This window comes from Larus michahellis, chromosome 5 (assembly GCF_964199755.1).
Source record: "Larus michahellis chromosome 5, bLarMic1.1, whole genome shotgun sequence".
Taxonomy (NCBI): domain Eukaryota; kingdom Metazoa; phylum Chordata; class Aves; order Charadriiformes; family Laridae; genus Larus; species Larus michahellis.
The window spans coordinates 23366138-23392849 of record NC_133900.1 but is presented as its reverse complement, the minus strand read 5'-3'; the positions used below and the strand labels follow the sequence as shown (position 1 = coordinate 23392849).

The window sequence follows — 26712 nt, the reverse complement described above, 5'->3', positions numbered from 1 at the left end:
AGAATGGAAGTGATGCTAAACATGTAAATAGGTAGCTGTAAATAATACATAGGCATTGCTGTATTTCTTGAGTTCTCTCACAGTAGGACGCAGACCTATTTGCTGTGCTAGGGTAGTGGGATCTGGAAGAGAACATCACAGCTATATATTGAAAACTGTTGCAATAAACGGATATCCATTATGTCAAATGTGTGATACACAGCTCCATTTTTTAACACATAACATTCATTCACAAAATTGTTCATTAAAAACTACTTTGAGAGGCATCAACTGAAAACATACTGCACTTTACAGAACACTGATAAATACAGGTGCAAAGATGAAGAACGGAAATGAACTTATTAAATAGCCACAAATATATTTCATACGTTTTCAGACTGAATTTTAAAGTATTTTTTAAAGGAACACACATGGTAATCATGTAGAATTTCTCACTACAACCCACACAGTTGCAGATGAGCTCTTTGATTTACTGTCATATTTTGAAATAAATAAAAAAATAATATACTTAATAACAACTTAGATGTTTTGTTTTCTCTTCCCTTTCCAAAGTGGGAAAAGGAAGCCTTTTTTTTTTCTTCAAAAAAAAAAGACCTATATGTTGATAGAAACACTAGTAGAAAGCTGCAAGACTTACTTTCCAAAATTTACTTGCCCAATTAAGTTACTTAAGGTAGAAAGCAAAGGTAATAAAAAGAACTATGAACTGACCAGATCTTTTCATTAGTTGAAACCAACGCTTTTGCCAATACAGCCTTCTCTTCGGATTAGATATTATCACACAGACTGGCAGGAAGATACATCCTTACTTTCACTGAGTGAAAGCCGAGCACTGAAATGTTGTCTTTTGGATTAATCAGGAGAAGGATCTGACCAACTGTGTATAACCTTGCTAGCCCAGCTGATTTATGTAATTAAAATCTCCTGCCAATTCTCAGCTGTGGAAAGTAGATTAAACTAAATTCCTTCACTGTAGTCCCCTTCTGCCAGCTTCTGCCTTGTGAGAATCTTGATTATACACACTGTATCTCAGTAATGCATCTGACCACTGCTTCATAACACCTGTGGAATAATGAGATGACACTGTGTTCCTATTACTATGTCTGAAAGCATTGGCTATGAGGAGTTACCTTTTTGACTTCATACTTAATGGCCAGCTTCACACGGCTCAGCGATGCTCTGTGTCTCTGCGCTTCAACCGGCTCAGAATTCAAATCCCCATTCAGAATGGCCTCCACTTCTTCCGAGTCTCGGCAGAGATCAAGAACACCAACCACAAAATCTTTGCACTGCATAGACAGCTTCCGATAATCATTCTGAAACAGAAGGGTGAGAGAAAACAGCCCATGACGAACACGCTTAAGAGTCAATGGCAAGGGAAAAGAACCTGGACAAGCTGCTAAAAATTAATAGTGTGTGTGACTGTTACACAGTACGTCAAGTTAGGAGAGTATCAGACATTACAGAGCTCTTGTATAGCGGAATCATTTTTCCTCTGACACAGAAAGTGAGGAGAGCTATTCAACAGAGCATGGGAATATTACATAGCAGCAGATGGGCAGCAAGGGGAAGTTGAACAGATAAATAAGAATTGTGCAAACAAACCAGGACCAGAACTCTTGAAATACTAACCTCACCCTGGCAAAAACTTTGCAGACAATTAATAAAATAATTCTTACAGAGTTGCCTCCCAGCCTACAAATATATTTCCATCTATCTCATCTCCTCTCTTCTGACAAAACATTTGTGGCTACATTTCAAAATTTAAGATAACTCTGTAAAACATGCACACATAAATCTTCACTTGCACTTTTGTTTATGCTTGTATATGTCTTCCACTACCTCTGTGACATTGCCTATAAGCTCTTAACTGGTATCTACTTCAATAGAAACCTTGGTCTTCATTTATGCGTCCACGTCTTCTCGAGCAGATTTCTAGGGCTTCTTTAGCCAAGATGCAGCCTCTGATTTCCTCACATGAGGCTATAGTTGGAGGAGGAAACTTGACTGAACCTGCCAATTTTACCTTGTTGTATGAATTGTTTCAGTGCCCAACTGAAAATAGCTTAGCCTTCTTTTTCAATTACTCCACAGCTTTTCTTCATTTTTTTCCCCCACTAGGCCACCAAAAAACTACTCTGAGTCCTCTGTCTCTCCATTTTTGTGTGTTCACTGTTCATTTTCAGACACTGCCTTTTTTTAAATCACTTTTGGGGGGGTACAGATTTTTCCTTTGTGGTTTCTGTCTTCTCAAAAATGCTTCCTTACTGCTTCTGCCCCCATAATCTTCTTATTTTAGCTCATTTTTCCCCCCGCCCAAGTCCCTCGCTTTTTCCCCCCTTGCCTAAGTAACTTTTACCTCCTTGTACTACTAGTTTTGCTAGTTTTCAACTTAGCATCTATAAAATGGGATAGAGAAACCATTGTGCTCTCAGTAGCTTCAAATTATTTTGGGAAGAGATGCAAAAAGAGGCTGCATAGGATAATGGCAAGAATCAGCTATCAATCCCATAGGTCAGATTCAGATATGAATCAAAATGAAACATTACTGGAGACAAACAAATACTACTAGGAATTGTGTTATTATGGAAGACTAACATCCCAGATACAGACTTGGAAATAACCAGTTCTAATCACAGACCTGAACAGGACCCAGTTATTTCTGTTGGTCATAGATGACTAATTAAAGTTGTCAGTGAAACAACAGGATTTAGGTTATTTTAGATTTGGTTTTGGTAACCAAAGAGAACAGTACAGAAGAGCCAATTATAAAAATAATACAGGCACACATGATTAAACTCAGTGAAAGGATTAGTAAGCATATGTATGACTACGATTTAGGACTTTTAAAAAGGCAAAGTCTTATCAGAAAGCTAGTCAAGGGAGTGGAATGTACTTATAAGCATGGAGGTCCAAATGCAGAGAAGGCTTTTAAGTAAAAGATGTGAAAGTGATTAGACATCAGATCCTACAAAGAGGTAAGAAAACGTAAAGAGAAGATGGAAATTTTCTTCAGTGAAGACAAAGTAGAGACTAAAAGCCAAAACCAATACGCACGTTCAGTTTATTAGAGTCCTATATTCTTAACACTGTTTATATTGTTTTCAGAACAGAATTATTATGTGAGAACTTAATCACCCTCCCTTAAATTTCCAATTTCAAGCAAGAGTTGCTACATATTTCATTATGGCTAAAGGCATTTATTGAGATGGCTGAGCAAAACCCACAATAATCATCAGATACAGCATAATGATTAAAGATACGATGGATTAAATCTTATTCTGTCAAATTTAAGGATTAAATACAGGCTACATTACTTACAAATGCTGTTACAAGAGCTGAAAACCAGTATGTGCATTGTTAATATCTGACTCAGACTTTGAATCTTATGCTAGGAAAACTCGTTAGATTTCCCTCTCCAGGTCTCTACTTATGTATTAGCAAATCAAATTTATCTCAGTCTATTGGATTGCTTTACAGAATTAAACAGACAAATACTAACCACACTGTAACCGTGGGAACCAATTCTCAATCAATCTTCTAGCTCTAGGGTGTTGTATGAATAGCAAAAACCAGCATCTGCAGTCTCAATTACCTACATATGCCTCTGCTTACTTCTGAGAAGATTCAAATGAAGCCACCAGATCACACATCTCTTCCACATCCTAAACAAGGCTACCAGAACTCCCCGTGTGGAGTATCCATATTTGACAAGCCATGCTACATGCTGTGGAAGTTGCCAATTCTTTAACGTGAAGCTAATCTTCAGGGGAACACCAAACAGAGTAAGGCACCGATAGACCTGCTTATATGGTGGGGTTCTTGGACTATTTTTTGTCATAATGAAGGGACGCTGTTTCCTTGAGCAATGAATTGCTTCTTCAATTAATTCACAACATAATTCAGTTGGTTTTACTAGCTAAATCATTTTAAATGATAGCGCACTCAAAAAAATTTACAGTTACACATACATCTTTGTAAGATCAAAAACATCAACCCGGATTCTGCATTTCACAGATACCGTAGCCAACACTGGTATATAATGGACAACTGATGATGACTGGAATTGCAGAACTGTGTCTCACGAGCAGTTTCAGGGGACTCTGGCACACATCCATGGTTGGATCTCAGCCTGTCCAACTCTGCATATTCTGTTCTCACTCATAACATTAAAGACTACCTTATAAGTTCATCTGGAATTTTGACAAAGAACATAACTTATTCAAAGAATGCAGCATATGAACAAAAATCTTCAGCTGATTTCACCCATAAGATTTTTAACTATTCCAAAGAAAATTTATACTGAGCAGTTACACACAGTCAAACAAAATGCATGTATCTGTTTTCTATTGAGAGCCACATTCCTGTAAGCACCATGGATTGTGTCTATGCACAACTGCATAACTAGTTCACACATATTATATGCTATCATAGATTTATGTTGAGTATTAAATGGCTGTTTTGAGATCACATACATAGACAGTTTGCATATATAACTACAGGAACTGTATATGCAAATCAAGCACATAATTGCACTAATGATTATGGATCTAGGCCCTGTCCTTTTAAAAGTTGGACTTAAACGTAGATCAAGCTTGAACACTCTTTGTTAGTTCAGCTGAGATAACACTATGTAAATTTACTTGGAACACTGACAGATTCCACTTTTAGATGCACGTCCACATCTTCCGTTGGTTTCAGTATGATCTTTTAACAAAACTGGGAACAGGGATTTATCCTATATAAAGTGGTACTACGATCTTTTTGATCCTTGCTATGATGGGACATATTCTGACATGATTATCAGCTAGTGCAATTTCCACTGGGAGAACTGAGCTTGCTTACACAGGACAGTATTTCTGTACTTAGCTAGTACACTGAGACTATTATGTGGCTTTTTAACTACCTTGCCCTGTTTTTTTTTTTTTTCTATGGTGACTCCAAAGGAAAGTTCCATCAGCTGTTCTGATTGCTAAAAATTCTCCCATCACTGTGCAGTAAGTTTTAAAGTTCTCAGGGGGGAGGATTAATATCCATTAACTTTAGTAACCCACAGTAGCCGCAATGGCCAGGGTCTGCTAAAAACAGAAGAACAAGAAAACATAAAAATTGGGGATATTTGTATTCCAACGTATTTTGTGGTGCTACAGGGATTGGAAAATATGATTTTCCAACTATGGTAATGAACACTTTTTTACATTAAGACAAAAAACAGTTCCAGACTGAGCTTCCCTAGCCAGTCTATCAGGTACAAAGCAGTACACCTCAGAGATCTCCAACCACCCATGAAGACAGATGCTAGTAAAACACCACTCCATAACTTTTTCTAACTTAACAGATTTTGTCCTTTCCAACAGAAGAAAGGAACTGAACCAGAAGATTTGATACACTTTGAAAACACTTTCTGAGCCGGCCCATTTGTTATAAAATCCCGTAGAAAAATCAAAATTGGTGAAGTAGTCCAGAGTGAAGCAGAATTCTGGTTTTGCATCTTAGACACAGAACTTCATCAACAATGCTGCTTTCTTTCTAGTTATCTCTACTCCATATAAAACACCCCTAAAAACCTGACAGGAAAGAATCTAATCAGCTGCTTTAATACACTGAAACTTGGTGTGATAGCAGTAGGTATGTAAGAGTGAAGGGGTTTTTTTTTTACAATTTGTTAGCAATCTTGACTCAGATAAAACAAACTGAAATTACTGCCACCATCTGAAATCCTGTTGTCAACCTCTGGAATGGGGACTAGGATCACCAAGGAAGGTAAGAGAAATACTGTAGTTCCTGTGCTGGCCACAGGGATGATATGCTGCTATACTGGCCACTAAAATGACGTTTTACTGCTTTGACAGCCAGTCACTGATAGTCTCTGCTGTTCCCTTAGCTGGTTTCCAGACCTAAATAGGAGTCACCAACATGTTCAGGCAAACCAGCCATGCTTTATCAGGATTAGAAAATGCAATAAAGAACCTAAAGGGAGGAAGACAGAGAGTAAAAAAAAAAACAACAAAAAACACCACAGAAAAAAAAACCCGTAAAGACAATTAGGCAAACACTTAAAAGGGAGACAAGAAAAAAGGAAATCTAAAGAGGGAAATGAATAGAAAAAAATAGGGGAAGAAAACAAGTGGATGCAAAGAACAAAAAAGAGAAAGTTTCAAGAAGAAACTACAATAAAATAGACGAATAAAGCAAAAGGAGCACCAGCAGCTTGGAAAAAGGATTTCATAAAGGAGTAGGAAGTAAGGAAGCTTGGGGATGAAAGAAGTAGAGTGAAATGGTCTTTAGGGCTCCAGCTTCCCCATCTATTTTTACTCATTTTCAGTACTTATTTTTGTGTACGTCTTGTACGTTCCAGGAAAAATGAGGGTTCACTGGTTTCTTTGAATCATTCCTCCTTACTTCTGAAGGGAAAGTAAAAAAAAAAAATTAAAATCAGTGTAATAAATAAGGTTTCTTTAATATTCATGGCGAACTGACTGTCATGAATTAATGTCCTAAGCCACCTTCCCACATTTCTAATACACTTGTACAAACTCAGGCTTGCGCATGAACATCAGAATTTGTTAGCGTACATCATAAGTGATAGAGGCAGACAGGACTTTGCATATGCAAAAGATGTAAGGTTCAATTTAGCAAGCATTTACTAGGGAGCTTTGCTCTCAGGCACTTTTAAACAAGTTCACCCTATATATATTCTCTGTGGGAAAACCACCTAGAAAAGTATTTTCTGTACGAGCGCTCCGAACACAGGAAATACATTGCTGCAAGCATGCGCAGGAAGTGCTACGGGCCTTAATATACCGTATATACTAAGAATAAATAATTAATATCATCAAAAGTCTCTTTAAACAGACTTGTCCATTTGTCTACTTTTCTTTACCCTGAAACAATTCTGCTCAGCATTGTGCTATAGATTGAATTTGATTGGAATAGTTAAGCGTTTCCAGCAATGATCCTAAAGGAGAGTGCACCAGAAGTCCATCAGTCATTCTGCCTCATAGGGAATGTGAAAGTCGGACTAGAAGCCTTCTCCTCTGGGACATGACAAAGCACACAGTTACGAGCAAGATACATTCAGATGACATATCTGTAGAAAAGAAAGCACTGAACAGTTACAAATTGGATTTGTATCAAATGTGGCAAGCTCCACGATGGCCTTCTGTAAGACACAGAAGCGTTGCTTGCTTTCTCCTTGATCTACCTCTACAGTTCTCAATGTGGCATCTCATAGTACATCCATGCCATGAGCAGCCCCATCATACCTGCCCACAGCCCCAGTGGAATACACAGTCATGCCATCAGCCGTGACATTTCAGCACTTCCTGAATTTGGTTTATGGTGATGCTAAAAAAAATCCTTGTTGCTTCTTTTTCCTCCTCTCTCCCTCCCTTTTCCACTACCCCTTCTTCCCAGGAAGGGCGGCCAATCATTGATGCCAGAGGAAAACAAGAAATTCTCCTACCAGCCTTGGTAGAAACAGAAGGAACGCCCTGAAATACATAAGAATCAGAAGGAAAAGAGATATGAGGTCAATAAGGAGAACAATTATTTCACTGGAATGACTTGATTTCTATGAGAACCTGGAATTTCCATACTAGCAAGGACCCAGAAATAATTTCTACTGTAGGTGCCAAAACTGAATTACTTCATACACCTGGAAAGGTTAGCAGCTGCATAAGTGCTATCCAAAAATAGTGAAATCTGTAAAAATAGTGGATTTCTTGTATTCTTAGGCATCCCAAAATACCAACAAATAGAGGCCAAACAGTGGAGAAAAAGAAAAAAAAAAAAAGAAGAAATTGAAAGTCAGAATATTTTATTTTGGGACAATTTAATATTTTTTAAATGGAAGTGTTTTTTTTTTTTTTTAAGTTCTGGGTTTGAAATTAAAAGTCCAACAAAAAAACATCGCTTTTTCACCTCCAAAATTTCAAGCTATTCCTTTTCTGATTAAATTCGTATTCACAGTATTAGTACCTGTGATACAGGAACTGCCCATGAATTTTTATTTTTACTGAAAGTTTTTTATTCAACTCTAATCACCTACATCCTCCCCTTACAAAAACATGATACAGCTTGCCTTAATTTAGCTTTTGGTGGCAGAGATTGTATTTTGAGATTCTAGGGAGTTGCGTAACACTTAAATTGAGTCCCTAAGCCCACTGGTGTTTCTGGACACAGGTATAATAACAAAATTTGTATGCAGCATCACAAAGAAAAAGACAGATGGTAGCGTTTCTAAAGGTGCCAACACAGAAGAAAAGTTCTAAGAAACTGCAGGAGAAAAAAGGGGTGGGGGTGGAAGGTTTGTATGCACAGCCACCAAAGCGTTGTTCAAAAAACCCATAAATCTCCATCTTGGGCACACAATTCTGGTGACTTTGTGGCTCTCAGGTTGGCCTAGTTGAGAAGGAATAAATGATAAACAGGACTGACTCATACACATCAGAGATTTAACCTTCTATAACGGCTCCAAATGAGGCACATACCTGCAATTCACTGTGTGAAGCACGCAAGACAACAGGGTCTATGCCTATGACAAAATTCTCTATTTCTTCAATTTTATGTTCACGAAGAGCTTTCCCAGTTCAGTACTTTTTCAGCAGAGGAAAAAGAAAATCTGACATTTTTCTTACAGTCCTGAATAAATACATTGAGGAAGCACTCAATCCATTTGCCAAATTACACAATACGCAGCATGATATGAGGGGGATCCTTCAGCAAAGGAAGGAGAGGAAAGGTTTAAGATGAGTTTTACACTTTATTAGTGCATGGTATTAATACATGAATCCTTCTCAGCACTGAAACCTAATTTTAAAACTATATTTTTACTCAGTCGGCTATATCTGGAGCTATTCTTTCTCAGGATTCTAAAATTGTTTCTTCCTTGTCTGGTAAAGTTCAGTTTATTAATTTCTGACTACATTTCTCCAGGTTGATGTATATTTCTTCTGAGTACTTCACAGTGTTAGCAATGTTTGCTGCTGTTTGAAAAGGTTAATGCATTGTTTGCCTCTCAGATCATTTGCGAAAATATTAAACAAACAAGTGGTACCCAACACTGATCCTGCAGAACACCATTAAATTTTTTGCTAAAACTAGATAGAATGCTATTAATATCATTACTCACTGAGAACAATCTGTCATTCCCCAAGCCAAGTTTTTCTTATTACACGCAGTCTACTGGGGTTTGATTTTTTGGTGGGGTTGGGGAAGGGGAGGGCAAGGATGTGGGTGTTACTGTACTTTCAAGGCATTCAACAGAACTGCAAAATCACTTAAAATAAAAAAAAGCACTGGGCAACAGGTAACTAAGTCATTAATTGTCTGATGGAGAAGCTGAAATATAACGAAAAGTCAGGGCACTGACATATTAAACCAGATACAGCTCAAAAACAGGTAACACAACCCACATCTGTAATCAGTCTAATGGCTCATTTTGAACAATTAACATTTCTAAAAGGTGTGACAACCCCCCCCACTTTCTGTATTCTTAACAATTAGCCATCATTCAAAATTGGTACAAATAAAAAAGAGGGGATAAGGTCAATGCTGCCGTATGCTCAATAAAAGCGTAACGTTTCTGCTTTCTGCGCTTGTGCTACTCAGCATTTGTAACTAAAAAAGATCTTAGTCTGCTACAGCAACCAAAATGGTCTTCCATCGGCTGCAACGTTATCAGAATACATACTGTCTGTTTTTCCAATTTTCTCCATACACATTAGGTGCAAAAGCAATTTAATTTCATTAAAATGTCTTTTTTAAAGGCTTTTGTATTGAAAACTCCAAATTAAGAACAAGAGATACAATAAATATCATGAAAGCATTTGCAATTGAAAAAGTAAAGACACAGGAAAAAATTTCAAGCATCTAAGGACATCATGAAGTAGCAGCAACTGTAAAACAAAGACAGAGAGAAACACCAAAACACCATTACCTTGAATTCTTTTTCAATGTTGGCCAACTTGGCAAGTTCATTGCTGAGTTCTAAAGCAGTGAGTACCGGATCTTCACTGGAGAGAGACAGATACGCCGGACTAGCCAGTCCTTTGTATGCATTTATTCTTGACCTAGAATGACTGAAAGAATCATGCTTTTGCTTCTCTGTACAGTCATTACATTTGCAGAAATAATCATGAGGTCTTTCTATCCTTGCTCCTTTCATCAATAGCATGTGCACAACTTCGTATTTTTGGCAGTGGGCAGCTAAAATTATGGGAGTGATATCTGGAGAAAAGCGAGTACCGTCTTCATCATAGGAATAAAAATCGTCATCCTGGAGCTCCTGCTCACAAGGGCTCAGAGTCAGTCGCTTATTTACTGAAAACCCAGGATGATTCAAAATTGCTTCCACTATCCTAATGTAGCCCTTGCTGATTGCGAGCAGCAGGGCATCTCCAATCCGTGCCAAGTTCTCTTTTTTTAACAGAAGTTCTGTCACTTCCAAATGTTCATTCCCTACAGCAAGCTGCAAGGCGTTTTGGCCCATGTAGTCAACACAGTTGACATTCAGTGTTTTTGACTCCTCCAACATTTTGCGCACCACAGGTATGTTCCCATACTCTGCTGCATCTAGAAAGCGCTCCTCTTCAGCCGTAAGACTGGTGCCCCTGTTATTGAACATGAATGCCGGGCCTCTAATGGCCTGTCGCCTTCCCTTTTCCCTCATCATAGTCATGCGTCTCAGAGACGGACTTTCTTCAATGTACCTAATGAGAAAACAAAAAGGTAACAGAATTTCATTGTGTTGATTATTTGTGGCTTCCAGTTCTCCTGTTGCTACAAAAACAATGACTTATTTTGTCTCTTGTCATTTGCCCATCTATTGACAAGAAGTATTCTTTATTGTGATTTCTCTGCTTTCATACTCGCTTGGTCTGCAATCTAAAGACATTTACAGGCTCAGTATCACAGGCCATTTCTGTTTTGTTAGCATGGTCAATATTATTTTTAAATTTTTTTACTTTATGTAAGACATCACTTCTCTTCAGAAATCCTTCCCAACTCACTTCAGTATATATGTATAAAATTAAAACACATCTACTATACTACTTTCAATAGTAATTAACACTACCCACCATAGTCATTCAAGATGATGGTTTAAGGAAGGCAATATTTATGCTTACTGTATTGTAGTTCACATAAATGAGGTGAAAACAAGTTTTCTTCCTGACATCTTGCCAAGCAATACACAGTGAAGCCTGATCTCACGCCTTCTAGTGTTACTACTAGAAACATTAACCAAATCTGAAAGATTCTATTCACGAGTCAACTTGGTCAAATTATAAATCTTTGAAAAACAACAGTTCACACACATTTGCAACAGACTTTCCTGCTGCTAGTACCTAAACTACTCACAGATTCCAGACACCAGGCACAATCTAGTGTAGACTGGGATCAGCTCTCACCCTAGCTGGACTCCTGCAATGCTGTGGGTTATGTTGGGCCTATTTCTATTATACATCTACCACTTCAGGAGCTGAAAGGAACAAGCTATCTAATATCATTACATGAACATCTATATATTTTTAAAAAGCCTCACCCACTCTCGTAATACAATCAAGAAAAACAGGAAAGTCAAAGAGCTATTAAATGAAAACGTAAATTGGAATGGAAGGCTACACTGGAAAAAGGAAACATGGGTGTAGGAAAGTGAGATTGTTTAGGAAAGGGAACTGGGGAAGCTGTGGACTCCCCTCAAAAACCAATTGCAAAAGAAGAAGGAAGGAGAAAATAGAAGGGGGGCAGCAGAAAAGAAAGGGTAGGCAAGCCAATTCAGAAACACAGAAACTGGGATTATGAACCAGTGAAGATGCTGGCTGAGAGCAGAGGAGAGCAAACAGGAACGTGCTGAGAGAACAGACAGATCAGATGCGGAGCTGGATCTAGCTAAGTAAGGAAACTAGAGAGGGGAGAGGAGGTTCAGAGAAGCGAGACCAGGAGCTGCAAAAAAAAGGGACCTAGGACAAGAGGCTGAGGAGCAGATACTACCTAGCTGGAGAAAACAACAGGAAACAATCGCCTGGAGAAGTCTGAAACAAGAGAATAGATGGCATCAAGCTGAAGTGGTCACAGCTGGGTGAAGAACAGAAGTATTTATGTACACCTGCCAGAGCAGAGGCCAAAGGCCTGAAAAGGTACTCAGGATACCAGAACCTTCCTTCGCTACCACCTGCAAATAAATGTGAAACCTATCAGCAATCTCCCTTTCCTTTCTAGTCCAGCTCAATACTGAGAAAGACAGCCTCCAGCTGCTATCAGTTAATCCATTAGCTCGAGGGATAGAGATCACTTGAGCTGATTTGATGGGCACAGAAACACCACTGCAGCTGATGGAACAATATAGGAGTTAATGGAGGGTGTGCTTTGAATACATATAACACTATATATAAGCTACATAGAGACAGGCCCTATAAACTTCAAATTTGGTCCTTAGGTCCTATGTGTCTCTGCTCCTCATCTATAAAAAAAGAGCAGCTGGCTCCCATTTTACAAGAGCATTGTGAAAATTAATTTATTCACTTCAGTGAAAAACTCCGATACAAGAGTAAAAGGCCAGACAGAAAAAACTGAAGAGGAAATTAATCCTTCTACCCTCAGTGCAAAAGCCAGGTAATGTGCATTAGCAGAGATGTGGGTCCACATAATGAATGCTGAGGGCAAAACATAATATTAAACAGCCCTTTTAAAGCAAACCCTGTCAGTCTGCAAAAGGACAGAACCAATGGAAAAATGACACACACACCTTTGGCGCACACAAAGACTACACATTTAAGTGAACATGGTGGAACCTGCATAGGCAGCTTCAAAAGCTGCATATCCTAATTGCTGCTGGATCAAATCCACAACCTGAGAAACATTCTTCTAAATGCAGTCATCTTTATTTTTTGTGTGATCTTTCAACAATGAGCTTAGTTGTATCTCCACTGCACAGAATATGCCTGTTGACATCACTGGATTTCCCCATATGCAGCAATGTTAGCCCTAACGGTTTCCTTTGGGCATAACTAATTCCATTCAGGTTATAAGAATATGTCTGGCATTCCAGCTATCTGCATCAGTTGTAATAAATTCAGCAAAACATAAAATCTTAATCACTTTATCACAGCTACTAATATAGTAAAAGCTAGTCCATGCTTTGAACATTTCAGTTAACACAAATGGGCAGTTCCATTGCAGACCAAGTGAAGGGATTGTAATACTCATTGCCAAGGGCAGGTCTCTCCTGGGATGATGCATTTCATATTTTTACATTTTCATCTGTGGTTGGTATTTCTGGACTACCAGAAATGACCTGGGTGGCACTGCAGTACAAGCAATGCTAACTGGTATTGACTTTTTGAAGTATGTGCCAAAACCGTTTTGCCAAACACGACAGGATCCTTTTTTTTTTCTTTTTTTTAACTTCTGTACTCTAAGTCTATGAAAAAGGCTGCATAACAGAGGGGATTTGGGATTCTCTTAAACACAGAATTGATTTAATGTCTCTAAGCTCGGGCATATTTCACATTTGGGAGTACTCAGATATAAAGATTTAAGCCCAGAGCGCGCATGGCGAACAGCCACAGTATGCTACTACCTTATTCCCCAACAAAATCAGAAGTAAAACCAGAAATATTGTCTTTTCACAGTTACCTTTTAAACAAGATCTTATTGTCTGCTATGCTGTTATGTTTCTATTCTTCCTCCACATCTAAAAACATACAGCTACAGAAATTTGTTTACTGTAAAGCTATAAAGAAAAAATATGTATATTAAAAAAAGTAAAAAAGACAGAGAACAGATTGACTCATACTGACTTCTTGATTTCAGAAGGCTCTAAATTGCCACCCTGCATCTCATTTATCTTTTATGAAATATATAACAATACATTTTCCCCTATATATTCAGTGTAATTTTTCAGAATATTTTGAAATATGACACTTATTTTCTATTTATCTTTCTTTCTAAACCCACTGTCTGACTGAGGTGACTCATTCGCTTTCCGTAAAAAGAGATATATCCTTCTCAAGGTGTGGTATTAGAATATCTTCCCAATAAGGAAAATTTCCTTAGCTATAAATCCTGTGACAGAAATTATATATTTGAAGTAACTGCACTATCTTCTCAAAATAAAGATGAAAGTTGCTTGATATTTTAATGATTAAAATATTGTCAAGACCTCCTGAAAAAAAAAAAAAGGCAAAAAATCTTGTATAGCACCACACAACCAGTTAGGTTCAGACTGTTCTGTTCATCCATACCTCCCTACCTCACCAAATTCAAAGACCTTGAAGCCAGCGCAGCTCTGGTCAGAACACTGCAAGCAAGAAGCATCAGGTACAAGGTCTCCTGTTAGGTTTTCTGTGCTCCTCTTCTTACATCTAACTATTTTCAAGCTATCCCAAAGCATGAAGCAAATGGTAAAAAATTTAGTTTTAACTATTTAACTGTTTTCAGCACATTTTACATGTAATGTTTGCCAGCTGAAGTAATTAAAACAACAAAATCTCAAGTCACATCTCTAAATATCATTAGACTGGCTTAAAAATACGATTAAAATAGAACCAAGTGTGCATTAATTATTTGTGTTCTATTCCTAAAGTCTTTAAAGTCCATATTCTCAACCTTGTCTCTGTAAGGAGCTGACAACTTACATTAAAAGAGGGAAAGAGAGATGGAAATCGTGATGCTGCTCTTCCCAACTGCTCTAAATAGTTGAAAGAACAGAAAAAAATAAAAATTTGTAGAACACACAGCAAAAAAAAAAGCCACAAGAGCACCAAGTAAGAAAAAAGCCCAATTATTTAGTGTTAATTTTTCATCAGAGATACACCACAATCTTAAGTTCTAGTCCTAGTACACAAGTTGTATAATTACACTATGGGAGTGAGAGGACACAACTCAGTCCCCTTTTGCTGACATGAAGCAGCAGCTGAGCCCCTCCATTTTTTCCCCCCAGCTATTTGTCACACTTTACAGCAGAAAAATTGCCAAGGGGTCTATACAGCTTCAAACCTCTGTTTTCTGCTCAGCACAAATAAGAAGGATGGAAGCACAGAAGAGCAAACATGTTAAACAAGTACACCAATTCTACCACATCTGGACACATGTCACTTGGCCCTGAGCATGCACCACGTAGGCAGCTTGTTTCGAGGAACTGAAGAGCTTCACTGGCAAGAAAGAACTTCAGAAACTTCCAGGTTGGTACACCAACCTTCAGAATCATTCATTCATTCATCAGTATAAAACAAGGATGGTGTTAAGTTACAAGTTTATTTCCTTAAGTATACAGCTACCACTAGCCAGCTTAAATCTCATTCACTGCTTCCTACTTAGGCAACCTCTCAGTAGCTTCAGTGATAGCCATAAATGAACATAACTTACTATAAGATGACTAACAATCCACCAAGATGTGACAGGACCCTAAGTCAACCTCTTGCTGAAGAATACGAAAGCATGACACCTCCATTTCAGCTTTGCAGCAGAACTCTCACATTTAGCAAGGCCATGGCTCCTAAAGGAGTATACCATATTTCAAGACCTGTATCTAATGAGAAGTATCACAAGCTTTCGGATAGAGCAATGTTAGGTACACTCTGATCAACTAACTGGTTAGTTATATACCAGGTAATGCCATAAGACACAAAAAACTATTCCACATTACAACATATTTATGTTTACCTTAAATATTTTCATCTAAAATGTATGACCTTCATATGTGCAATAATAAATATTTTTTTTAAAAATTACCATTAAATAAGCAATGTCCACTTGTCTTGTGTTTTGTATCCATCACGTTTACTATGACCTTACGTTGCATCGTATTGTTGCCTGGACAGTTACTCCTACGTACAAGGGTAGAAATTTGAGCAGCACAGCAACTCCAAAGGACTGGAGTAAGCATTATGATTCCTCTGCTTCTACCATGGATTATTTCAATTACAGATTTCTGCTCTGTTAGCCTACCCATCCCCTTTTGCATTCAAACCTTCAGAATTTTAGCATAAGGACAGAAACGTGTCACAAAAAGTTGACCTGAGAATCCCCTGTGTTCTTTCATTATCTCGTCAACAGCAGTTCAAAAGATTTATAATATTGTTTCCAAGTCTATTTTTTAACAATGCAAACTGCATAAGCTATTAAAAAAAAAAAACAACAAAAAAAGAGAGACAAGTTGGAGAAACGGAGGTTTTATTCTGGGCCTTCCCAGATCTGTAGTCATTTTCTAACATTTGTACTGAAGAACAGACTGTTATTCTCCCTGAACTATTAAATGCAATAGAAGATGGCTTCAACAATTTACAGGCAGTTTACCCCACTGCTAAACTGCAGTACAACATCAGTGATCTTGATTCTATTCTAGCCCTGAAAAGGAAATGGAGTCCAGTGATTATAGACAGCTCAGATAGGTACATCACTGAAACACTGATGCACACACACATTTAAAAGCAACACCACTGGAGTCAGCCGCACAGAAGATGCGGATTATGCCTCCTGTTCTGCCAAAAGTAACCTCTGAGGTCCCAGTTTTAAAATTAAAGAATGATCATTGCCTTACTCTCAAAAGTAAGTGCTCAGACATGCACATACATATGAGCAGCCTTTTAGCTCATGGCTCCTGAGATCTCTTAAACTAAGTGGTCTCAAATGTTTGTTTTGTTGCCATCACACAAAAGACTGTTGTTCCATGTGAGGTCGCAGCTCCTGGCTCTGTGCAGGGCCACGAGCAGTGCTAGAGGGGCAATTCCCCCAGCCTCACTGTCTCTCCCAAAGGAAGGCTTTGCCACCCCTCCAAGCTCTGCTACAGCCACAAGAGGCTGCTGGTAAATTTGTTTCTTCACCAGTATAAAACAGTGTCACATTCACACGTTTGCATCGAAGCTTGCACATGTTCCACACAATTTGGGAATCCCCGCACCAAATCTAAAATGTATGAAATGGGAACTTCCTTCTGTGAACTACTGCCTGGGCTTTCCAGAAGAGGGAGGCTAATTCAGCTGAACAGCAGAACATAAATCAGGCCAGCTGCACGATCTGACTCAGGTCTATGCTCTCCCACTGGTCTGAAAGGACACAATCCATCATCCAAAATGCCCTCGTGTCAGCTCACAGAAGTTCTGGCTCCGAACTGGAAAGGATTAGTCAAAAAATGGAACAAAACACAACAAGGTTATCAGGAGGTGTACACGCAGTTTGTTTCTTCCCCTCCTGCCCCACAAATTATGCAGAGCTTTTTCCTACCATTACTCTTCACTAACTCCTCAACAGAAAACACCAACCATTTGAATTCCTGAGGGGAAAAAAAGGACTATGTTTTGACGACAGGAGTGCATTCGTGCACACACAGAAAAAAGCAAACATCTAACCAGGAAAGAACCAAGTTAACAGGCTTGTGGCAACAAAGTATTTTAAAGTTCCTTTTACATTCAGTCCTTTATGTGTGTTCTGTCATTCCGCTCAGGAAACCAAGCCATGATTTTCAGAGAGACCCAGGAAATCAGGCATCCAATGCCTACTACATTTAATTTACAGGTTTTGTCCGCATTTTTCCCACTGGGACATATAGTACCTTGTGAAACAAGTATTACATCCAGCCTGCAGTCTTAGTGGGAATCTGAGGTTAATTACTTTTTCCAGCAATATGTGGCACAGGAGGGAGCCAGCTGTACATTGACAGGCACCTTGTGCAGGTTACAGCTTTCAGAGTGAAGACGTTTCAAATACCAACTAAGTGCATCTTCTTGTGCAAACTACGTCACATCTTCCTGCCTCTTTCCCCTCGCACTGTTTGTCAGCACTGAATATTTAGACTACAAATTCCTCCAGTCAAGGATTCTCATACTCACTTTGTGCACACTGAAGCCTTACGCGTGTCAATCCAAGCACATTATGAGCAAGTTGATATTCCTGCTTGTTTTGTTAACATACACTGTGATTTTAGGCATTAGCACCAAACACAAAATGTTACTCCATAAGAAAAATCCCACTGCTATGCCGAGGATGACCATGGGCACATAACAGGGGAAATGTGGGTCTTTTGCCTCTAATGCCCCGTCAGTTCAATACACTCCTATTACAATGATTAATGTCAGCCCTTTGTCCACTGGGCAGTGGCTCGCAATCACTGCTGTCACAGATTCCCAGGACAGGATCACAAGAATTATATACTGGGAAGTAATTCCAACAGACAGAGCTCACTCCAGGCTCACATGCCTATAGCTGTGCAAACTGAACTCTAGTTTTAGTCCCTGGTGGCATAATACCCATTTCTTAAAGAAAGGAATATGCCAACAGTTCTAAGAGGACACTATCCTCAATGGGATCCAGAAGTTGAGGACTCGTAGCTCACAATTCATCTGAGCTAGCTTCAACTGTCTAAAAATAAAGTGTCCAAGTCTAAACTAATCCTCTAGGCTCTTTTTATGGTGAATGGAGAAAGACAGGCACCTCAAGAAAGAAGATAAATGATGACGCTGGCTTGCCCACTGCTATTTCCTCTCTCATCCCATCAACTACAGAGAGAGCCCAGACAAACAATTTACGTGCAACTAACTTTCAGACAGCTAAAGACGTGCGAAAGACTTCTTTGCTTGAAGTCTGGACTGCTGGGTGCAAGGTATTTGTGAAGAATTTCTGCACTGGGATGGTAAAAACCACTTTTATTTGTGGTTATCCCATTCTAAGCGCTACTCTAATTATTTCTGTACTTTACAGTTGTCTCTAGGGTGATTTTAATTAAGGCTGCTTCTATAAATGCTGAATATGTTATCTTAAAACTTGAAATAAAGTGTTTGTCATCTGGTAATTAAAATATTTAATTAAGAACTAAATATCATCATGAAAGTATAAAATACTCAAGTAATCCTCAGAAGTGAGTCTATCTAAACTACAGCATGTTATAAAAATAAGTGAATAATTCATGGACAACCTACATTTTATAAGTCAGAGAAAAGAAAGTTAACATTCCTATTAGTAAAATTGAATTTATCTCTCCAGCAGTAAGTCTAGTCATGGTCAGTATTTATATGCATATATGATTAAGTCTTAAGCAACAACAAACTGAAATTTCCAAAGACAACATCAAACAGGATAAGATGCATCTCAAGAACTGAGGCTTTTCCGCACAGGTGTCCTAGATTTCTGTGGGGAGTCTGGTTTTATCACAGCCTAGATTTTAAATAAAAAAAAAATTGAGAGAGATGCATTAGCGCTGCTAGTACTGAAGGGTGCAATGGGTTCTCTACAAAGCTTGGCTGAGCCAATAGTTAGGTTTTCTCGGCAGCTATGACACTAGCGGGGGGGGGGAGGAAAAAGAAGAAAGAAAGAAAGAGATGAAATCTCTTGTGCCTGCCTCCTGAAGGAACAGAGCCGAGGGGCTGGGGAGGAGGGAGCGGGGCGGCCGGGGTCAGGTAGCGACCGGACCATCCCCTCACGGCACTTTCTCCGAATTCTCCTCACCTCAGCCATTGCAAACCGGGCCCGCCCCCACCTCCTTCCACCGGTCCCCCCGCGCCGGCTGCCCGGCCCGGGGGACAACTCGCCAGGGGGACAGGGCGGCCGGTCCCCCCGCGGCTCCTCCGGGCGAGTTACCGTCCAGCACCCTCTTAATCCACCCCCGGGGCCCGACTTACATGGTGCTGGCAAAGGGAGGGGGCGGGTAGTAGCCGTAGGGTTCCCGGAGGGTTTTCACGGCTCTCTGAGGTGGCGGAGGGGGCTCCGGCCCCCCATTGACGCCTCTCCAGCCGCGGCGCCGGCGCTGCTGCTCCTCTTCCTCTGCCCCCTCCTCCTCCTCCTCCTGCGGGGGGAAGGTCACTCTCCCCTGCTCCTTGCTCTTCCTGCTCTTGCTCGACATGGTCAGGGTCCCCTCAGGCAGCGGCGGCGGTGCCGGCTGTTCCCGCTCCCGGCCGGCCTCGTCCGGCAGTGTGTGTGGTGGGGAAGGAGGCGGGAAGAGGACGAGGAGGAGGACAGCCCTGCCCGGAGGGGGACAGAGCACCTGGAGAGGATAAAACCCTCACCATAAAACCACAGCCGCCCCTCCGCCCTCTCCTCCTGCCGCCCGTCAGGAAGGCGGCGCGATGCGGGGCCGGCAAGTGCCGGGGAGGCGAGGAAGAGACAGTGCTCCCGGCGGCGGCGGCTCTGCCCCTCTCCTCTCCCTGTCATCATCCCTCGCTAGGACAGCATCGTTACTGAGGCAGAGGGACGAGCCGAGGCAGAGAGGAGCAGCCGCCTACCGCGGCGAGCGCTCCGGAGAGGAGGGGACGCCTCCCCCCCGCCACCTCCGCCCGCCCAACGGCCGTCTGGGCCCGGGGCGGGGTGTGAGGGGGAGGCGCCGCTGCCGCCACAGGGGCGTTATAAGTGTCCCTCCGCCGCCGCCCCTGAGGTAAAAGGTGCTCTCTGCCTGCAGGTGAGGGCACAGCCGCTGCTGGGGGGGAGGGGGTCGTCCTCCGGAGGTACCCGAACGGTACCGAGGCCTTTCAGCGGTGCCCGCCCGCGGTGCGAGCCCTGAGGGAGGGCGGAGTGCTCGAGCAGTAACGGCGTGAGGCGGCAGCGCTGTCCCGGCAAAGGTAGTTTTCTCCAAAATGGCCCAAAACCGGTGCACGGCCCGGCCAAATCCGCCCATAAAGGTCGATCGTTATCGTGAGAAATATCCCGCCCTGGGCTGGAAACAGGTGGAAGATAAAATTTTCAGGCGGAAAGGGACTGTTTTTTGACTGACTTACCGATGATAAAAGCGAGTCAGGCTTTCCAAAGTCTTCCAGACGTTGCTGCCTGAGACTTGACTGGTTTAATTCTGCATGGTGTCAAACTAAAAAATAGTGGGAGGATGTTGAGACGCCTATTGCGTGTAATCAGAGCTAATTACACGCTATAGATTATCAGTCACAAAGATTCTGGCTGTATGGAGACATATTACCTCTTCTATGAGATTTTTTCAGTGCATTATGCCATAGGAAAAATTATTCTATGCCAAAACTGCAACCCCATTAAAATCGAGGCAGGGTATGTGTGTTTTTATACACAGAGTATTCAGAACAGTAGGTACACAGAGACTACATGTGTCGAGATATATATACTATATATACAGTAAAGCTATTCCTTTCCTACATGCTGATGAGATGCTATTTTCCTCTTGCTTTAAACTTTTTTGAAGCATTATGTGGCAATCAGTATAAATTTGCATGAAACTGTATTCAAAAATACAGGTCCTATTGCAATTAAAATTCATGTAAGCTTTCCACTTACTTCAGAGAAAGTGGACTTTAAATCCAAGAACGACTGCTTAGATAGAATTCTCACTGCCAAGCGTCATTAAGTAGTCTCTTATTATAAAATGCTCGTTACCTCACACTGTACACTGTTTTCAGTATCAGCCGTGGTTTTGCCTATGTTGTTTTCCATATGTACAAAATTCATACTTGTGAAGCACAGGAAATGCCAACCAAGAGTTTCACAGAGATAATTTACTCAGCTACAGCTTTGAGGAAAGAATTGGGTTTTGTTTCCATCAGTTTAATTCGTTTGCGTCTTGAATTATTTAGGGAAGTGTTTTTTTGTCTTTCATCACACGTGAAAACGCATTGAGCTTCAGTGGAATTATGTACATGGTAGAGCAAATTTTGCTCTCTAAGAAACTAATATATAGTATAGCTACTGTAACTTTTAAGTACTTGGGGTTATTCATTTAGGACAGTCTAGTTGTCTAATTATACATACGGTATCAGTGTTATCTATTTTGGAGCATAGCCATGCAGCAATCTGTTTGCATCAAACCTTGTATGTTTGCAGGGGCCATTTGACTTAAAAAATGATACTGCCCATATTGTATTCCTTTTCCAAAAAAAACCCCTCTGTTATTACAGTGGGCTACAGGAATGGACCTTGAATTGCCTCTAGAATTTCCCTTGAGAACAAAACATAAAAGTAGAGCTGAAAGTAGATGAGAAATGCTCTTGCTTCCCAATGTACACTCAAAGCAAGGCTTCCACAAATCATGGTTTATTTTCCTTTCAGAAATAGATAAAAGAGGGGTTTCATATTGATTCTTAGTCTTAAGAAAGTCACATTCTTGCTTTTTCTGTTGCGCTTCCCATCGCTAATTTGAATTACATGTTCTGTGGGCTGTGTTTCTCATTATTTGAGTATTTTCTAAATAGAGATTGGTTTGCCGTTTCTGCAATGAGAGGTAATGACTCTTGTCTCTTCAGTTATCCAAGTCACTTATAATCCTTGACTTGGAAGTCATCCTTGCAGAAGCCTTCATGATACTTCCCTCCATTTCGAGGGGTAAAATGATGATAACTCTCCAAGTAATTACAATACTGTATATATCAGTATATATTTCATGCTGTAGAACTTTCACCTAGACTGTTTCTGTAGTTTGCTTCTGAGAATTCTACGTGAGACAGTGGCAAAAAAACACCTTATTAAAGTCATGGTATAGCACTATAAGTGCTGTGTAGAAGGCCACTTTTTCTACTAGACAATACCCCTGCAATGTGGACTTCTGCCAAATGTGATTCCCCTCAATGCCTATGTTAGCAAGGAAACGCCAGTCAAATTTGTCAGGGAAGCTGAGAATTCCTTCTTGATACTGAAGGAAAAGGCTAATGTAAGAAAAACTGACCAAATCCTTTTCTCTTTCTCACCACACTGTTATAAAGCCACCAAGCTGAAATAAATGTTTCCTAATGTGCATTTAGATTAAGTGCTTTTCTTCATCCTGCCCTTCCTGCTTTACTTGCTTTCTGGTCAATTTTGGCCAGCACTTGCTTGCATTTGAGCCCTACGGCACAATAATAATGGAGAAATTTTCCCCTTTGCTTTTTATTTGAGGGAGATCCTACCTGAAAACCATCCAGGATGGCAACAAAAGAATCCATTACAAATCTCAAATGTGCTTTGTATGGTTACAGTCTTAGAAATACTTGTATTTCCAAATACAAATACACAAGTGTGGAGGGAAACAATCTCAGTCACAACAAAATTATGTACAGAAAATTTACCACAGGCTGCCACCAGAACACTGTATCGGAACAGGGATGTGAGAATCCTTGTCTGGTTAAACTTCAGCTATCACTGCCTTACCTGACAGTAAGAATTTAAAAAACATTGCTGTGTCTTGGTGATATGCTTGAGGCTCCAAAGTGCCAAATTCAGACAAATAAGATGCATGAATCTACACTTGTGAAACACCAGAACAAGCGAGAAACCTAATAGTAGTTAAATTGCACCTTCAGAATCCTGGTCATGGCTGAATGTTCTCAAAAAGGGATTTCTGTTCATGAGTCATCTACGCATTTTTGAAAACATTAATAATGTCAATAATGCAAATATCACTATTCTTCTCAAAAATATTTAATGTTATCAAAGTATCAGATAGATGTCAACATAGCAAAACTGCATAAAGCGAGTGAGAAAGGATGAGTAGATTTAAAATACCAGGCAGAGCAATACAGGGAACCTTGTGCCGTCTGTTGTTTCAGCTGGTTAAAGACTTCACAGTCAAAGGCTGCCAATCTAGTACATTTTGTGAACACTGACTTGAATTTACAGGGTATTGAAGTGATGTCATTTTAATTTAGAAAACTGCTTCCTGGAAGTTGATTAGACAGGATTAAAATAGTGAAAGGTATGCTACTGTAAGGACAGAGACTGAACAGAAAAACCTGAAAGACTTACAGCAAATAGTGAAATATAGCAGGTACAGTATTATATTTCTGAAGGTGCTAGATTATTCTTCATGCTCTTGTTTTTTAGGACATGGATTTAATGCCGTAAGTATTTCATGTTCGAGTTGGAATTGCAGCCAGAATACAATCCCTCATGCATTTCACTGATCAAGACAGGCTTGATCAAGACAGGGTGGAATTGGATTGGAACAGAGGTTTGTTTATATGGATTGACTACTCTCTGGTGGAATTTTTCTGTCCTCCTCAAAATTATGAGAAATACACAATTCATATTTTAAAATTTCTATTGGCAGTATTCTTCAGCTGGAAGGGAGTGATCAAAAAATAGCTCTTCTAAATTGAATTGAGGTGTCTAAAGAACCCACAGCAATAAATTTCCTTGAAATATTGTCAAAAACATGAGTTCCATATTTCTCTTTACCATTTTTTCAGCTTCTTTAACTTCGGAAATGAATGGAGTAAAGATCTGAAATATGAAAACAGCACAGCTGGCATTCAGTATACAATAATATCAGGAAATACATTCAGATTCTCAGACTGAACTAGCACAGCAGTAATACCTTCCAGATCTATGAGGCACCTAACTGAGTGTGTATGCAAATTGGTAAGACTGTGACAAGTGATGGGGAAAAAGGTCATTTAATGAATATGCTCTGGGGTTTTCTCTTACCAGAATTTCTCTGAGAGGTACAATTCAACAGCATTAATTTGAAAATAAATCTAACCTGCCTGTGGAAAATTGGATTGTTGACACTAAGACCTTCTTGTTGAAACTAAGTGATTTAGATTTAAGAATCAGCAAGATCCAAGAAACTTCTAGTAACAATTTCCCTTGCAGAACAACCTTTTATATCCTATGATTATGACAAATCATTATTTTCCTGCTTTATAAAAAAAAAGTAAGAGTATCTTCTCTCAAGAGACAAAACTTTTTTATTTGCTTGAAGTGATGGGTGAAGAGAGGCAAAAAGACACTCATGGTAATGCTAGAAATAGAATCCAGGTCGTGCAGTACACTGAACCCTTTTCTAATGGGTGTGTGTACTACTTTCATGAAAATTGGGAAGTTGGTGGGAATAGCAACAGTGTAATGAAAGCAAAATTGGCCTTCTTTGCCTCATACTGGGAATTTGCCTACTTGCCAAGAACCCAGTGTTTTCAAGGACATTTAACTCCTACATCAAGGACTTCTGTGAAAGTCTAAACAGGTTAATCAGCATGAAGAAAAAAGGAGGAGTGATGTGATGTCACTGATCTGTAAGCAGATCTCAGCCACAGAACTAATATTATGGTTTAAGGCTCTTAAGTGAGATGAAAAGATAAATTCCTGAGACTCGACCCTATAATTTCATGCACACTGTGCAGCCATTCAGGCCCATGCAAAGTGAGTGGGTATAAAATACTGTCAGATCACATACTGGAAACCAGGCTCTCAGAGCTGTGTGTTGCAGTTGTATTACATGATCTACTTTATGATATTAAAAGGCTACTGAAGTCTCCTGCCAATAAAACCACTAGATAGATACTAGCTACATTTTCAAAGGTCTGCAAAATGTCTCTCTAGCCAAAATGGACAAATACCTTTTTTTTTTTGCATTAAGTGGCAACTGTGTGTACATTTACATATTTGTGCCTGTTATTTCCTTTTTTTCTAAGGCAAGACAGATAGGTCTTTAAACAAATCCAATGTCTTTGCACACTTTTGAACAAATCCACAGGATCCTGACCCTATGCTAATTAAGTTTTATTCCTCTCTTTTCACTCACACTAGTAGAAATCAGAAGTTAACAGAAGTGCTACTAGGAAAGGGACTACAGAATCAATTCCCTTATCTATACATTGTCCTGGGGACTGTATGTAGCTTATAAACTTTAAAAAGTATACTTTGAAAAGATTTGCTTTACTTATTTTTATACAAGGCTGGAATTTCTTCCTTAAATTAGTTTCCCTGCCCCTGTGTCAGTCAGTACTCCTTGAAAATGTTAACATGAATCTTAGCCTATTGCAGAGTGCTGGCAACCATGTGATAAGTAAATTTATTGTCACAAGATAACATCTTTAACAACTAAGTTTTCTTTTTGACGGTGCTTCAGATATGGGCGAATAAATGCAATGCATCCTACTGTCCCCTTGCAGATTGATAAAAACATGTATTGAATGGATGTGTTCAGTGTTTCAATTAATGAGACTGAGAGTTGCAATGGGTGTATGGAGCGCAGAGTAGCTCTTATTTTAGAAAATTGTCAATGATTTCAGTCCTGTGCAATTAATTAAGTCTGAATATATTTGGACACAGTTTGATCTTTCTCTAATTGGGAGAGCAGGATTTGAGTCACTGTGGGGATCAGGATAGGGGAAGCAGGACATAATAAAAATAATAGCAAGAGACAAACAGGTCATGGGATGAATTAAAATGGTTCACAATGATTTTTTAAACCCAGAACCAAGTGGATTCTTCACATTGTTTTCTGAATTGATAATATATTTTAATTTGTGGACACATTCTCCCTTGTAACACCTTAGCAGCAAGAAATTTAAGCAGCCGCTTACCATTATAAAAGACAAATCTGAGTGACAAGCATGGCTCCCTGAGGAGGAGAAAATCCTTCATCCTGGTTTGCACCATTCAAAGCTCCATTGTCCAGGATGTCTGGCGATTTTGACTGAAAGATTACCTGATTCTGTCATAGTTCAGAGCCTAATTTTCTTAAATAGCATCAGAACCCTTGGATAAATACCCTCTGGTACTAACTACTTGCCATACCTCAAAGCATTAAATTCCTCTTGTTGGAAGAGAAGCAAATACCACAGCACAGTGTTGACTGAAAATGTAATCTTGCCTTTCATGGGCTGCTGTGCAATAGGTGATAACACTCGACCATGGGTGCTAAATATTTGAGTGACAGCAACTCAGTGGGTCATCCGAGACCATTTCTTTGCTGTATTGGGGGAATGGGCAACTACAAGGGGAGGGGATTAAAAGAAGATCCTGCTAAGTAGTGTAGCTATGCTGTGAGTGGGAGTACATCCTCCTGCA

At 39.7% G+C, this 26712-nt stretch overlaps 1 protein-coding gene across 1 annotated transcript in view; it reads right to left on the bottom strand.

The window, feature by feature from the left end:
- The window catches only part of TRPC3 (transient receptor potential cation channel subfamily C member 3), a 41324-nt gene extending 21358 nt beyond the window's left edge, over nucleotides 1–19966 (bottom strand). Inside the window, exons 1-3 of the mRNA XM_074589136.1 lie at nucleotides 19617–19966; nucleotides 9941–10712; nucleotides 1131–1316 (exon numbers count right to left, since the gene is read on the bottom strand). Coding sequence (XP_074445237.1) covers nucleotides 1131–1316; nucleotides 9941–10712; nucleotides 19617–19837 — 1179 coding nt within the window. The 5' untranslated portion in view covers nucleotides 19838–19966. The remainder of the gene's footprint in view (nucleotides 1–1130; nucleotides 1317–9940; nucleotides 10713–19616) is intronic.
- Between the last annotated feature and the right edge of the window lie 6746 nt (nucleotides 19967–26712).